Source organism: Culex pipiens, chromosome 2 (genome assembly GCF_016801865.2).
Source record: "Culex pipiens pallens isolate TS chromosome 2, TS_CPP_V2, whole genome shotgun sequence".
NCBI lineage: Eukaryota > Metazoa > Arthropoda > Insecta > Diptera > Culicidae > Culex > Culex pipiens.
The window spans coordinates 76,246,613-76,262,144 of NC_068938.1; the positions used below are offsets into that span (position 1 = coordinate 76,246,613).

Consider the following 15,532-nt stretch of genomic DNA (forward strand, 5'->3'; position numbering starts at 1 on the left):
ATCATGCAACGCCGGGGCTGGTCTTCGTGGGACGTGTGAAGACTCGTCAGTCTAAGCCGAGAGCTAAGAAGAAAGCCCACGGCAAGCGTGGAAAACGTTGAATTTATACTGTTGTTCGATTTGCTAAATAAATAAATTTAAATAAGTAACTTTTTCGTGTTACAAAACCTCGTGACGAAAAAAAAGCATCATGAACAAAGCGCCATGTACATTCGGCGAAGAAAAACGAATCATAACAAAGCGTCCCCCTCAATGACAGCAGGGTGACATAGACGTTGGTGATTTCAAAAGAAATTATGTTTGTTTTTCTTAAATAAAACGACGGAAATAATGTTTTATTAAATTTGGATGTTCAAGTATCAATGAAAGCAAGGTTTTTCATCGTTTGTTATCATTAGAACATCTTATTTTGCTTTTATATTGTTGGATTATCGAATAAGTAGAAACTGTAGTACGCAACCAACAAATTAAAAGTTTATTTTCAGAAATACAAAACGTGTGCGTCTACTTGCTAGGGTCGAACAATAATGATTTCTCCACTCGAACTTCCGGCGCGGTTGACGTCTATCGAGCTGACAGATGTCAGCGGATGAGTCGCCGCGTCGTAATAGGGACGTTCTCCCAACACCTCCCCCTCAATAAAGCTGGTACGGTTCATACCTCACCGGAGCTCTTCGGAATCTTGAAGAGTGACGAGTAGAAACCGGTTGTTGCTGTGGAGTAGCGTTTTCAGGGCGGCGTTTTGTGCGAGGAGGGTTCCTCGCTTGTTGTGCACCTGGTTGTGGAACCAGTGCGGGGGCACCTGGTGGAAGTACCAGTGCCGGGGGAGCACCTATCTCAGCGACCGGTGCGGGCGCATCAAGAGCTGCTTCAGTTGACTCCGACTGTGTTCCCAGACCCCAGGACTCGAGCAGGATGTCGAGCGGAATCTGCACCGACTGGGACGGCTTCGCCGCAGCATCGTCGTCCGACTCACACCGTTGTTTCATCTGGTTACAGTGAGATCGGATCAGGTTCTGCTTAGTCGGCAGCCAGACGTTGTAGATGACCCGTCCAACACGCTCGAGCACTTGACCAGGTTGCCAGCTCCAATCGTTGTTTTTGTACACTTTGGCCCAGACCCGGTCCTTTGGTTGGTAGTGTCGGGCCTTGGCACCGTGTTGCTGATTGAACTGTTTCTCCTGCTTGCTGTTCTCGATCCTGTGGAAAGGAGTGGGCGGCTTGAGCAGGTCGAGCGATGTCCGGATTGGTCTGCCCAAAAGTACTTCAGCCGGTGTTTTGCCTTCTGGTGCACTGCGACAGGGCGTTGAACGGTAACACAGCAGGAACGTGTCGATCGCCTGGGCGAGAGCTTCTCCCCCCGCTGTGATTTTCTTCAGCGTCCTCTTGAAGGTATCCACGAAACGCTCCGCAAGCCCGTTGGACTGCGGATGGAACGGCGGCGTTTTCAAGTGGAGGATGCCGTTGCTGTCACAGTGACGTCCGTTGTCACTCACCAGCGTTTCCGGCATACCAAATCGCGCGAAAATTCCCTGGAGGATGGCCAAAGTCGCTGCAGTTGTGATGCGCTTTGTCGGGACGACCTCGGGCCATTTGCTGAAAGCGTCCACCAGGATCAGGAAAAACCAGCCATCGACTGGTCCGGCGAAATCGATATGCACTCGTTGCCAGGGTTTCTCCGGTAGCGGCCAAGACTGCAGAGTTGTCTTGTTGCTTGTTTTGGCAACCGATGCACAGTCGGTACAGGTGCGGACAAGCTGCGCGATGCTTTCGTCGATTCCAGGCCAATACGCGTAGTTTCGGGCGATCGACCTCATCCTCTCGACACCAGGGTGACCCTTGTGCAGCAGTTGGAGAACGCGTTTGTGGAACTTCGACGGGATGACCAGCCGTTCACCGTAGGTGAGACAGCCGGAAACTGCAGACAGTCCGTCTCGGCGAAGGTAGAACTGCTGGAGCTGGGAGTCCTCGAGATCCGCCTTCCTGTTTGGCCAGCCTTCCTGTACGTACCGCGTGACTTGCTTGAGAACTGGATCCGCTTCAGTGCCGGTCTTGATCACCTTGAAAGTGAGCGGTAGACCTTCCAAAGACCGTTCGACGATGTGCTGCATGGTGTTCTCGAGCTGGATAGCGGCGATCACGTACTCCTCGTCCGGCCGGATGTGCGTGTTGATTAGCCGGGACAGCACGTCGGCGTAGCCGAAGCTTTGGAGTCTGTTGGCAGTATAGACGGGTATGCCTTTTTTGGATCCGAAGATCGAGAGCAACGGCTTGTGATCCGTCTCGAGCTGGAAGTGTCTGCCAAACAACATGCGATGGAAGCGCGTGACGGCGAAAATCAGAGCGAGACCCTCCTTCTCTATTTGGCTGTAGTTTGATTCAGCCGGGGTCAAACTCCGAGATGCGTGGCTGATCGCCTTCACTGCCCCGTCTGGAAACCGATGCGCGATCCTCGCACCGATGCCGACCGTTGAAGCGTCCGCTGATACCACAATTTCCAGCTTGGGGTTGTAGTGTGTGAGTACCAACGGTGATTGCAGCAGCTCCTTAAACCGGTCGAAGGATTTTTGGCATGCGTCGTTCCAGTCCCACTTTGTCCCCGCCTTCAGCAGCTGGTCCATGGGGTATCGCAGCTTCCGCATCTCCGGAACATACTTGGAGTAGTAGTTCACGGCGCCGAGATACGAGCGGAGTGAGGGAACATCGTGCGGAGCGGGCATGGAGGCAACGGCGGATGTTTTGTTTGGATCTGGCCGAATACCGTCGCCGTCCATGATTTGGCCCAGATACTTGATCTGACGCATCGAAAAGCTGCACTTCTCGATTCTCACCGTGAAACCGTACTCCTGCAGTCGGCTCAGCACTCGGTGAAGGTTGCTGTCGTGCTCTTCCTGCGTTCGGCCTGCGACCAGGATGTCATCCAGATAACCGCAAGTTGAGCTGAGTCCGCAAAGCATCGTGTCCATCAGCTGCTGGTAGGCGCCGGGAGCTGACTTGATTCCGGGCGTCAAGCGGGTATACTGGTAGAGCCCCTTGTGGGTGTTGATGGTGAGAAGGTTCTGGGAATCTGGGTCCACTTCCACTTGAAGGTAGGCATCGGATAGGTCGATGTGACTAAAGACCTTGCATCCGGCCATACTTGCGAAGATGTCTTCTGGTAGTGGTAGTGGATGTTGGTTTGACTCCAGAACGCTGTTGAGCCCCGTGGAAAAGTCAGCGCAGATGCGGATGGTCCCGTTGGGCTTCCGCACAACGACGATTGGCGCGGCCCAGTCCGAAAACTCGACCGGCTTGAGGACGCCGATGTTGGTGAGACGCTGCAGTTCCTCTTCGACAGCACCTTCCATGCTGTAGGCAACGGGACGTTTCGGCCGGAACACAGGTTTCGGGTTGCCCCGAAGAGAGAGCTTGACTTTGGTCTTGATGCAGAGTCCCATTCTGCTGGTGAAAACGTCGGTGTACTTAGCTTGAAGCTGACCGACATCGAGGCTGTGCTGGGGTTGAGAGCACACCTTGCTGCAGAACGAGCTGATGGGTACATCCCACAGACCGAAGTTGTCCATCCAGTCCGTGCCCAGCACGAACAAGTTGATTCCGGGAACAGCGACACGACACAGCCCTCGTTTTGAAACGCCTTGGATGGTCACGTCACACCAGAACTCCGAAGCGAGCCCCAGCGGTTCCCCCGATGCGGTGACTGCTTTACAGGACGGCGGGCCGGCTTTCGGCTTACCGATCTGCTTCCACATCTGGTCGGTGATGATTGTAATGTCCGACGCAGAATCCACTTGTAGCCGAACCGGAACGTTGTTTATCTGCACCTCCGCGTACTTCCTTCCGCGGCTGACGTTGTGCACGGCGACGACCTTGGTGGCTTTGGTCTTCTTTGCGCCGTACTTTTTCTTCCCTGCAGGCTTTCCGGAAAAACAGCTACAGTAGCCCTCTTTGTGGCCCTTCTTGCCGCAATCCCGGCAGACGTGTTCCTTAAAGTTGCAATCCGATGAATAGTGCATGCCCCCGCATGACCAGCATGCGGAACGTGGCTGTCCAGCACTTTGTTTACTTCCACCCGCCGGCGCTGACTGATGCTTGGGCGGCGAGAAGGTTTTGTTGTTGTGCCTGACAGCGTGCACCGCTGACTGCTTCGGTTTTTCGACCAGGACGTTGTCTCGCTTGAGGCTGACCAAGCTCCTGCAGTCCTCGACGACCTTCGTCAAGGTGATGTCCGCCGCCTCGTTCAGCCGTGTGATGAGCCTCATTCGCATGTCCGAATCGCCCGAGGACCGCAATCCACAGACGAAGATTAGGCATTTAAATTGTTCTTCGGACAGAGCGGACAGTTTGAAGTCCACACAGGCTCTGTTGACGCGGCACGAGTAGGCGAGAATGTCCTCCGAATCCTCCTTGGTCACTTGGAGACACTTGTACCTGCGATGGAACACCGACACCGGAGATCCGAAGAGGGACATCAATTGTTCGACGGTCTCCTTGAAGGAGAGCACGTTGGGCTTCTTTGGCAGGATGAAACTTGTGTAGCGTTCATGCGCTGCCGGGTTGAGTTTCCTCATCAGAAGTCGGACTTTCGCGGCGTCGTCGAGCTTTGCGGCGTCTTTGTCGAAAAGGTCCGAGTAGCGGGAGAACCACGTGTCGAACGTTGTCCCCTGCTCCGGATCGTGGTTGAACTCGACAATGTTGCTCGCAAGCGCGTCGAGTGCGATGTCGTCCCGGGACAGCTCCTTCAGGCACTTCTGGGTGGCCGCTTGCGAAGTTGTCATCTGCTGCGTCACCTGGGCCATCATCCGCTGCTGCTGTTGTAGTAGTTCAAACAGCATTTCCTCGAATGTGGGCTTTCTCCCGTGCCCAGAGTGGTTTCCGCGATTTTCAGTCGACATGCCAGCTAACCTCCAAATTGAGCGCCTTCAAGAAAATCGTCCAGGAACAGATTTTGCGCGTAACTCGACCGATTTCGCGATAAATCCAACAACTTCTTCCTCGTCGCCACAATGTTGGATTATCGAATAAGTAGAAACTGTAGTACGCAACCAACAAATTAAAAGTTTATTTTCAGAAATACAAAACGTGTGCGTCTACTTGCTAGGGTCGAACAATAATGATTTCTCCACTCGAACTTCCGGCGCGGTTGACGTCTATCGAGCTGACAGATGTCAGCGGATGAGTCGCCGCGTCGTAATAGGGACGTTCTCCCAACATATATTAAAATGGGAATTGAAAATGAATGCTCAACATTCAAATGCGTTTTTCTCAAAACGCATGGTTTGTATTGCGCGTATTGAGAAATAATCAGTTTTGGTGATTATCTTGAGAGGGTCTCAATTATAGGAGCGCAAGGAGTTTTTCAATTAATCGCAGCAATCGTTTTGATTTACACTTTACATCGCTGTCAGTTCAGCTCAACTGGTTATGCTATTTTTTCGTCACGATAATTTTTTATAAGATGGTGATCGTTTTTGATAGAAATAATATTTAATATTGAAAATATAACTTCTTCCTTCTGTTCTGTTCTTCCTTCTGTTGATATGAAATTGTATTTCCAACCAGAAGCTTCTTCGCAACAGCGTTCTTTTATTATGAAACGCAGTTAGGGGGATGTGGTTGAGACTTTGTTAATGTTTTGTTTGCCAAAAACGGATTCCGGATGTGACCACCGGGGAATATGGGAACCGGCCAGGAGAAAAATTTACACACTAAAGACACTCTTCATTCAAAATCAACTAGTTTTATACGTCGCATGGCCAGTTAACCGAAGCGTTAACGCTGTTTCTTAAATAAGGTTCTGGATGTAGCCACCGAAGATCGTGGAACCGGTTCCGATGTTATGCATAAGATTTCATGTTAAAAGATATGAAATTGAAGTCAAAATTCTTGACAAATCTGGATCTTTCGGTGGACCGTATCCCGGCCACCGGTCTGTGCGGTGATTTTTCATTAGATACTTAAACATAGCTTTTGATGGTTTACGTGGAACCAGAGAGAAGCACTCGTTGGTGGAACCATGTTTCGGTATTGTTTTGATTTTTTTCCCACATTCAGCCATCATCATCAAAATCAAGGCCGACATCTATCAGGCCGCTGACCTTAACCGTCAGGAAGTGTCCCCTTTAAGCATGCCCGGATTAGCGTATGACTGGGTACCAAGTTCTGCAATTATGGGAACGCCTGCCCGACGGAGCCAACAATGCCCGCTTTGCGTCCATCAGACCCGGTACCCAGTTCCATAAAGCCGGCCGCTAAGGTCTCAGAACCGTAGATTCCGCCACCGGAAACCAGACAACCGCAGCCAAAACCAACCAGCAATCGTCAGCCAGCAGAAAAAGTCCCTACGAACATCTCAGATTGACTGTCAAAATCAAGGTCAAAATTATTTTAAAAATTTGTCTAAGCCTACTTTCCTGCTTTCTCTAGGTTTTCCAGGGCTTTCCCATTGCGACGATATCTTTCTGCGGCGATTATTTGGAGCGCAGGATTCTAATTTTTCTTGAAATTACATGATGCTTTTTGAAATGTTGGCGTCGATTTCTGTGAAGTGAATTTCTTAACAGTTTTCAGTTTCCGTGTACCCCTTCAGGGATCTAGAAAACAAACAACCGCCCATGAAACATTTCCCCGCAACGTTTCACTGTCACAACACCGCGTAGTCCCACGTCAAAATCGCACAATCATTCCGCGATTTCACATCAGTTTCCCTTTTGCTCTCTTCGATCACACTTGTTTCGTTTCGCCACACCTTTTTCCCGCGGCGCGCGGAGCCAAAATAAAGACAAAACAGTGCTAAATTCGCGGCAAAAAGAAAAAAAAAAGGATTTCAATTTTATTCTATTTACGGTCTCGAATCCGCGAACACGATGGAGGACACAATCTACAACAACTTCAACGCGACCCGGTGCAACGTTTGCTTCACCCGCGCCACCGAGCACCGGCTGACGCTGGTCGGAATTAAGCTCCGGTACTGCAAGGGTTGCCGGCTGATTGGCTACTGCGGCGAGCAGCACCAGAAGGAGGACTGGAAGCACCACAAGGACTTTTGCCGCGTGGTGACGAAGGTGCTGACGATTCGGAAGATCGACCACATCCTGGACGTGCGGACGGAGTGCCCACGCATCGTCGGGGGAACGCGGCGCGATCTGGAGTGCGCCATCTCGCTGGCCGAGTGCCTCATCATTTCGATGCTCCAGCGCAACCTCAAAACGCACGAGTACATGATGCTGCGCTTTCCGAACATTTGCCGGGTGTGTCTCGATTACGACACGACCAAGCTGAAGGCGTGCGAGTCCTGCCACCAGGTGCTGTACTGTTCCGAGGAGCACCGGCTGCAGGACGTGGACCGGCACGGCCGGTGGTGCCAGCTGTACCGGGTGAATTTGCTGCTCGATGCGGGTGAGTGTTTTGATGATTCGGCAAAACTTGTCAAACTAACCTTGATTATTCACAATCGAAATTCTCCCTTGCAGATTTCCCCGCCCGCCTCGACACGATCGGCTACCCGAAGCTTAGCCCGGCCCAACTGGTCGAGTTTCCCCGGAACTCGTTCGAGCTGGTCAACCGAGCGTACAACATGAACATCCCGATGGTACCCAAGGCGGTCAAAGATTTCAACGATCTCAAGTTCGTGTCCAACTACTCGCACGTCAGCACCATTCTGTACGCGCTGAACGTGACCAACATGCACCTGGAGCTGCAGCAATCGTTGGTCATTTACGTGGTCGGCGTCGAGGAGGAAATTTCCTTCTTCGACTACAACAGCTGTTCGGTGATCTTTTCCTACGTGCCCCAGATCCGGCAGGTCGTAATTCACTTTATCGGGCCGGAGGTCGGCTCGATCAAGGACGAAATCGAGCTCAACTACGAGGGAAAGCGCTCGATCAAGATGCACTACCACAAGGCACTGTTCCACTGCCTGGAACCGACCGAGCCGATGGACCGGCCGCAGATCATCGTGAGCTACAACTGTGGCTTCCACGAGCACATCGAGACGCAGCGGGACACGTGGTCAACCACGCTGGGCCGGCTCATCCGCTACGTCAACATTCCGATCGTGTTCACGTCGTACACCCGGGACGAGGCCTGCCAGGACTGTGCCATCATCTACAGCACCAGCAAGCGGGCCGCCAAGCAGCGCGATCTGGTGTTTGTCAAGCGCGCCGCCAACAACCCGTTCAAGGACTACAAACCGCTGCGCAACATCACCATCACGGACGAAGGCGACGAGCTGTACTACTCCAACGGGTACGTCTCGATTGTCATTTCCAGGATTCCCTAGAGAGCGAAAACGAAAAAAAAAAAAAAAGAAACGATACGCACATGCCAAACCCACATTCCGTTTAGGCCATTGTTGCAGGTACAAACAAAAGTGGCACAATTTATTCAGCGCATTTATGATTTTTGAATGATTTTTTCTTTTATTTGGTGAAATAAAATAAATTATTGAAGGGCGAGGTTTCGATACAACAGTACTTGAAGGGAGCTAGTCAGAGTCGCACAAAAAAAGTTTGTTAAGTTGTTTTTTAAATTGATTTCATACATTCGTTATTTGACGAAACGTTCTGCATTTATATTCGAATTTGTTAAAAATAAATGTGAAACTAAACTGAACATCTTTAATTTTCTGATCCGAAACTATCCTACTTTTCTCCTTTTTCACTTCTGTATTTAATTAACATTTCGTCATTTTGACTTCCACAAATCCACAAAATTCGCTTTCAATCTTGAGTTATAGGGGAAGATGGGGCAAGCCGAACTATCGCTCGTAATTTTCGCAATTGAGTAAAATTTGACTGCTGAAATTTGTTTTAAAAAATTGCGAAAATGTATTTGGTAGAATAATTGAACGTCATTGTGCTTATATGTCAACATTAGAAGCAACTCTGGAATGAGATGCCGTTCCCCTATTTGAAAGTAAATACAGTGATTTTATCTCAATCCAGCCTTGGAACTAAAGAGCTCACAGCTGAAATCCATTAACCCTCTACTGCCCAATTTTTTTTCGAAAATTTTTATTTTTCCCGTGTTCAGGAGGTCATTTTGAGCAACTTTTGTTCTACGAAAAACTTCACTTCTCTTGTTTTATGTTTTTCTTGTTTTATTTTTAGTATTTTAATTTTCATTTATCTTGTTTAGTTTATGTTTGTTTTCGGTAGTATTTGGCCTATTCTACCACCTCCTATCATTACATTTTGCCTATCTATTTTTTCATGTTTTTACAGTCACTTTTTCAATTTTTTACTTGTTTTTTACATTTTCTGCTATAGAATGGCACCATTCTCATTTATATTGTAAACAAATGCGTAGAGGCATAGTCTGGGACACTACAAAAATTACTAATTTTTACCTAAAATATAGGAAATGTTAGTAAAAAACACAGTCAAAGTTGACCCCTAAAAAAATGACATTTTTAAAAACATTGGCAAAGTCACATAAAACAAGTAAAACTTCCAACCCTAAAATTTTCTAAAATTTTAAGAACTCTTCTTTCCAATGCATTTTAAAGATCTAAAATTGGTTGAAAAATGGATTTTTGGCGATTTTTCAGATCGAATCCCGTCTAAAGGCGGGGTTAGGTTGTAGAGGGTTAACATGGACCTGCACTGCCCATGTGCGCATAAATGTCCCACATGCAAAAACAGCAAGCTGAGAAAAATGCAAGACAAGTTTGTCTACGTGTTAAGTTTTCACGAAAAAACTGGGTTTCCTAAAGATTTCTTAAATAACATCCAGTACGTTTTACGTACGACGAAAATGTGTATTAATCGAACTTAAATTACCATGCATCTCCTTCGAAATGCATCCCCAGTTCATTTTGCTGGAGACGCATGGTGCTTTATTTTCAATTAATGTAGGGGGTTCTAAAAAAGTTGTGCAAAATTGACTCAAACTCATTGTAGAAACAAAGAAAAAAAATTAAAAATGTTTCGATTGAGTTACAATCTTGTCTAGCAAAAATGAGTGAAATAATTGAATATTTTTTGCGACATCTGTAAAGTTTTCAATAGTTAATTTTAAAGCTTTAATTTTTTCAAATAAAACAAATCATGTTTCTTTTAAAATCTTTTGAAACTATACCTTTCAAATATAAAAGCAGTAAAATTTTTATAACAGCGAATGAAAATATTACTAAACATAGTAAGTTTCTAAAAACATTAAAAAATCAGAACAATTTTTCAAGTGTTTCATATCAAGCTTTTCAATTCAAATCTAATAAAATTTACTTAAATAGTCTGTATGGATGAAATATTTATTATGTTGTTATTTTGAAAAACAAACATGATTTACTAACCCTATGTTAGTTATTGAACATAGGCATTCTCTCACTTAATTCTATACTAGTTCATAAGATTATTTTTATTCCTTTTTGAGTTAGATAAATCATTTTGAGAAAAATCGTTACAGTTTCACACAAACATAAAATTTCACGGGATTTCACGGAAAAAGCCAAATTTCACGAATTTCACGCTGTCCGCGAAATCGTGAAATTTCACTAACCCTAATGATTATCAATGCAGAAAAATGCATTTTAGATTGTTTTCAGTTGATTTAACTTCTATTTTCATCGAAATTTTGATTTTTTTTTTGAATTTTTTTTTGTTTTGGCAATATGGGTATCAAAATTCGAGGATTTTGATACTGAACATGAAAACGGCCATTTCGACAGTGGTGGCCGGTGCCCTCGAAGCAGGTTCCCCCGGGGCCTGGGGGGACTTTTAAAGAACCTTACGAGTTGTGGCAATATGGGTATCAAAATTCATGGTTTTTGAAAATGGCAATTTCGACAGTAGTGGCCACAACCTGGAGTGGCCGGTGATCTCAAAGTAGGTTCCCCCGGGGCCCGGAGGGCCTTCTACAGAACCATACGAGTTTTGGCAATATGGGTATCAAAATTCATGGTTCTTGATACTGAACATGAAAATGGCCATTTCGACAGCTGTGGCCACAACCTGGAGTGGCCGGTGGTCTTAAAGCAGGTTCCCCCGGGGCCCGGAGGGCCTTCTACAGAACCATATGAGTTGTGGCAATATTGGTATCAAAATTCGAGGTTTCTGATACTGAACATGAAAATGACCATTTCGACAGTGGTGTCCAAAAACTGGAGTGGCCGGTGCCCTCGAAGCAGGTTCCCCCGGGGCCCAGAGGGCCTTTTACAGAACCATACTTGTTTTGGCAATATGGGTATCAAAATTCGTGGTTTTTGATACTGAACATGAAAATTGCAATTTCGACAGTAGTGGCCACAACCTGGAGTAGCCGGTGCCCTCATGAAAGGTTCACCTTGGGGAACATTCATGACAATTTTGCCGACAAATCTATGAAACAAAATAAAATAATCTTATTCTAAATGTCACTAGCAATCCAAAAACATCAACAATCTCATTAAAATTGTTTGGTCCTATGTCTTTCGGTTATGTCTCTGACATACCAACTTGAACTTTTTGATTTTCATTTTTTTTACAATTTAAACGATAAATTCCAGAAAAACCCGATTTAATCCCACCTGGGGTGAGATAGAGCCTTTCTTACTAAAGAATATAACGATGGTAGAACTTCTTTCAATTCATAACATTGACTTTGTTTAGAAGAAGAAGAAAGTCTTATGATAAAAGCAAAGTATTATAAATGGTATGATTTCCAAAAGAAACAAAAAAACGCCATTTTCACCAAAAGAATATTTTTAATCGTACATATTCTTAATCAAACAAGCGTTTATGACAAACGCGAGCATAGCAAACATGCGCCAGTGACAACGCACACCGCGGTAGGCGCAAAGAAAAACCGAGGTATAAGTGAACCGCGTGTGCCGCACGGTGCAGGGAAGATAGCAATTTAGCTTCTACGGATGTGACAGAGTCAGAGACAGCTATTTTTACAATTGCACCACTACACACTCAATCACGAGTACCTTAGGTAGAAAGCCATTGGCGTCGCCAGCATTGAAAACTTTGAAAACGATATAAACGATGAAAAGCTTAGAAAGCTCCTATTGGAATCCAATGAAAAAAAAAAAAAAAATTAACCCTGTTGAATAAACTTACGAAATCACGAAAAAATTGAGTCTACTTTTAGGCGATTTTCGGAGCCCACGGAAAACAAATAGATTGCAGCCGGATGAATGTCCTATGTCACAAAAGTTTTTATATAAACATTGGACAGTTATGCAAAAACAAACAGGGCAAAAGAAACCGAAAAGCTACGATATCTTACATGTTGTAGGAAACATCGGTAGACAAGCTACTACAAACGAGTATAAGTCGAGCCAGCAAATATATGCGCCAGCATTCTCGCGCCAGTATTCGAAGCTCAACTTGTCAACTTGGCGACGAAGCGTCGAAAATCGATGCAAAGTGATTTTTTGAAGATTTTTCCGATTAAAATTCATGCTGAATCGACATATTTACGAAGATGGAAATGACGTCCTGGCTTAAAGTAAAACCTATACACTCAACCCCCGGTGGTTGGTCACTTTTTCGTTTGACACTTTTTTAGTTTGTACCCTGTTGGTTGGTCAAAGTCAAACTTAAAAGTGACGAACTGTCACTTTTTACACGGCACTCACGAACACTATCAAAACATACGTTTGGTAGTGTGTGTGAACTCCGTGTAAAAGGGGTGTAAAACTAAAAAGTGACCCCGTTCGTTTGACAACAGTTGGTGTCAAACCATCGGGGTTTGAGTGTACCTTTCTTTAGTAAGAAAGGCAAAAAGTAAATCGTTCTAAAAATTGATCGGGATTGCCGATCGATGTCGAATTTGTTTCAGATGCTCACTCATGGTCTGTACTATGAATGTAGCAAGAAATTTTGAATAAAATCAGAAATGAAAAATGTTGGCGAAGGTCACCAGGTGGGCTTTTACCTTTTTTTAGGGATTTTTTTTTTCTTATGGTAGGTCAATCAAACGGCTCTAACTCCAGAACCATATTATGAATCTGGATGAAAATTTGGGAGGTTGTAGGGCTCGAAAAATGCAATTTTTGAGATAGATAGAAGATATGAAAATGAAAAAAATTTACCATATTTTCATTTGAAAACTGTGTATTTTGTTGAAAAGTCTGGCCGCATCCGAAAACAGATGGATATTTCGAAATTTGCGTGGCAACTCGCCCAGGTTCAGCACGCTAGCTTTCATCTGCATTTAGAAGAATCGAAATCGGATAAATGAGAGCTGAGAACGGCGCGACACAAAATTTAGCAAAATTTTACCACATACGAACATCACTCGACCTCCACGGAATTTATTTTCTCAAAATTCGTCGACAAAGTGACGTTCGGTTGAATAAACAAGCGTCTGCGTTGCTCTGCCAATTTCGAGCGATTTTGTCAGATTTAAAAGTGATTTAGTTATCGAACTAACTGCAAACTTAGCTAAGGACAGTACAGTGGTGTTTAAATAGTTTCGCAGTCCCAGTGGGCCACCAAAAAGGGCCCGGGCCGAAACCATCCGTGGTGTGCTCCGCAAAGGAGAATACCTAACCTAGAAGAGACAACAAACCAAAGTGTAAACAAGTGAAGAAGAACTGTAATTTTTGCCAAAGGAAGTACACAATCTCAGCCTTCTGAGTGAATTGTCCGCCAAAGAGGCGCCCTCCGAGGGAGAGGCGGTCAACATGGCTTCGAGTGGAGGGGGAATGTACGCATTCCCACCTACCCTTGACCCAAGTTGGAGCTTGAAAGGTTCATCTCGTTACGTGACAGTACAAGCACCGAACAAAGGATCTCTGGCCACTGTAAACATCTTCCTGGTTACCAAATCTATCCGGGCATGTGCCACCGTCGAGGACATCCGCAAGAACTTCAAAGCCGGAACGTACACAGTCAAAGTACCAAACGAAGCACAGGCTAAACAGCTGAAGGACAAGCTAACTGTACTTGGCGATCAAATAACAAAAGTAGAAGTTGTGGACGACGAGTTCCGAAACACATCAAGAGCAGTGATCTCATGCCGGGATCTAATTGGTGTAACGGAAGAGCAGATCGTTGAAGAACTGTCGGAACAAGGGATCAAAGCTGCACGACATCTGAAAAAAGGTGTGAATAAAGTTGAAACTGGATCGGTTGTGATAACCTTCAACAAACCCCACCCGCCGGAAAGAGTACAAGTAGCATGTCATTCGGTCGCGGTCCGTCCATACTACCCCCCACCAGCACTGTGCTACGGATGCTTTGAATATGGCCATATCAGCAAAAATTGTAGAGGTGCAAAGGCCTGTGCCAACTGCTCTGGGCCTTTCCACGGCGATAACATCGACTGCCCAAACCCAGCAAAATGTAAACACTGCGGAGAAGGCCACGCTGCAACAAATCGACAGTGCCCAAAAAGGAAAACCGAGGAGGAAATAGTGAGAATCAAAATCGACCGAAACATCCCTTACCACGAAGCGAGGAAACTCCTTGAGAGCAGGACGAACGCCGGAAACTACGCCAAAGTCGCTGCAGCCGGCTCTATGAACACGGCTGAGCAAGTGAACATTGAGGAAGAAAAAAACAAGTGGTTAAGTGAAATAAAGAAGAAGGAAGAATCGCTGAAAGTGTTAGAACTAAAATATGAACAGAAATTCGAAGAAATGCTAAAAAAGCAAAGTGAAGTGGACCAAAGTTACCTAAAACTACAGAAGTGCTTCGAAAAAAGTTCCATGCAAATCGAGTACCTGACCAAAGAGCTGGAGAACAAGCAGCACTACATCACCCTCCTGGAGCAGAAAGTGAAAACTCTCACCAGTAATAAGATGACACCTAACGAAGAACGCCGCCCTATGCCCACCAAGCGAGATAGATCTTCGGAAGCCAAGAAAAACGACGAATTAGACTCTGACGACAGTAACCGATCCCGATCTCCAGCGCCGAAAACGCTGGCCATCGAGACAACAACGACCAGCAAGGACGATCTTATTTCTCTTTCCGAGACCATCTACGTGGAGGTTGAATCTTCCAGCTCTATGGAGTTCGACCCGAACTCCATCTCGCCAAATTCCTAATCCAGTGGAACTGCAACGGAGTGCGATCCAAACATGCAGAAATTCAACTTCTTATTAACAAACACAAACCAACTGTAATCGCACTGCAAGAAGTAAAACTACAACACCAAAACTACAGCATAAAAGGATTCAGCATCTTCTCTAAGCTGCGATCAAATCACGGCGGAGGAGTGATGCTGGCAGTACGAGATGGAGTAGACGCAGAACAAGTTACCCTGCAAACGACCCTAGAAGCAGTAGCAGTAAAAATTGACATCCCCGTCAAAGCCACAGTGTGTTCAATTTACATTCCACCGAACGAGGAGATCACCAGATCCGACATCGAGGACCTTCTAGAGCAGCTTCCAGGTCCAGTTATCTTGGCAGGGGATTTGAACGCAAAAAACGAACTCTGGAGCAATGACGACGACGCACGCGGGCGCACTTTGGCCAGCACCTTCGAAGAAACGAACCTGGTTGTGTTAAATGACGGAGCTGACACTTACCAACCTCATCAAGCCTGCCAAAGCCCTTCTACGCCAGATATCACAGCATGCAGTGCACCATTAGCCA

At 46.0% G+C, this 15,532-nt stretch overlaps 3 protein-coding genes across 3 annotated transcripts; 2 read left to right on the top strand and 1 right to left on the bottom strand.

Annotated features, from left to right (window-relative positions):
* Positions 1-661: 661 nt before the first annotated feature.
* On the bottom strand, positions 662-4,892 carry LOC120413508 (uncharacterized protein K02A2.6-like). Its single transcript, XM_039574367.1, has 2 exons — positions 846-4,892; positions 662-802 (listed from the first exon to the last, which is right to left on the bottom strand). The coding sequence occupies exons 1-2, from the start codon at positions 4,890-4,892 to the stop codon at positions 662-664; spliced, it is 4,188 nt and encodes a 1,395-aa protein (XP_039430301.1).
* A 1,751-nt stretch (positions 4,893-6,643) lies between these two features.
* LOC120413563 (uncharacterized) lies at positions 6,644-8,610 on the top strand. Its single transcript, XM_039574442.2, has 2 exons — positions 6,644-7,395; positions 7,470-8,610. The coding sequence occupies exons 1-2, from the start codon at positions 6,864-6,866 to the stop codon at positions 8,276-8,278; spliced, it is 1,341 nt and encodes a 446-aa protein (XP_039430376.1). The 5' UTR covers positions 6,644-6,863; the 3' UTR covers positions 8,279-8,610.
* A 5,002-nt stretch (positions 8,611-13,612) lies between these two features.
* Positions 13,613-14,980, top strand: LOC120413509 (uncharacterized). Its single transcript, XM_039574368.1, has one exon. It carries the CDS (start codon positions 13,613-13,615, stop codon positions 14,978-14,980), a length of 1,368 nt encoding a protein of 455 aa, XP_039430302.1.
* Positions 14,981-15,532: the final 552 nt, after the last annotated feature.

Coding starts and splice junctions, on each gene's coding strand:
- LOC120413508 (XM_039574367.1), bottom strand. CDS start 4,892: ATGTCGACTGAAAATCGCGGAAACCACTCTGGGCACGGGAGAAAGCCC. Junction 803..845: donor CTCTTGATGCGCCCGCACCG/GTCGCTGAGATA, acceptor TACTTCCACCAG/GTGCCCCCGCACTGGTTCCA.
- LOC120413563 (XM_039574442.2), top strand. CDS start 6,864: ATGGAGGACACAATCTACAACAACTTCAACGCGACCCGGTGCAACGTT. Junction 7,396..7,469: donor GAATTTGCTGCTCGATGCGG/GTGAGTGTTTTG, acceptor TCTCCCTTGCAG/ATTTCCCCGCCCGCCTCGAC.
- LOC120413509 (XM_039574368.1), top strand. CDS start 13,613: ATGGCTTCGAGTGGAGGGGGAATGTACGCATTCCCACCTACCCTTGAC.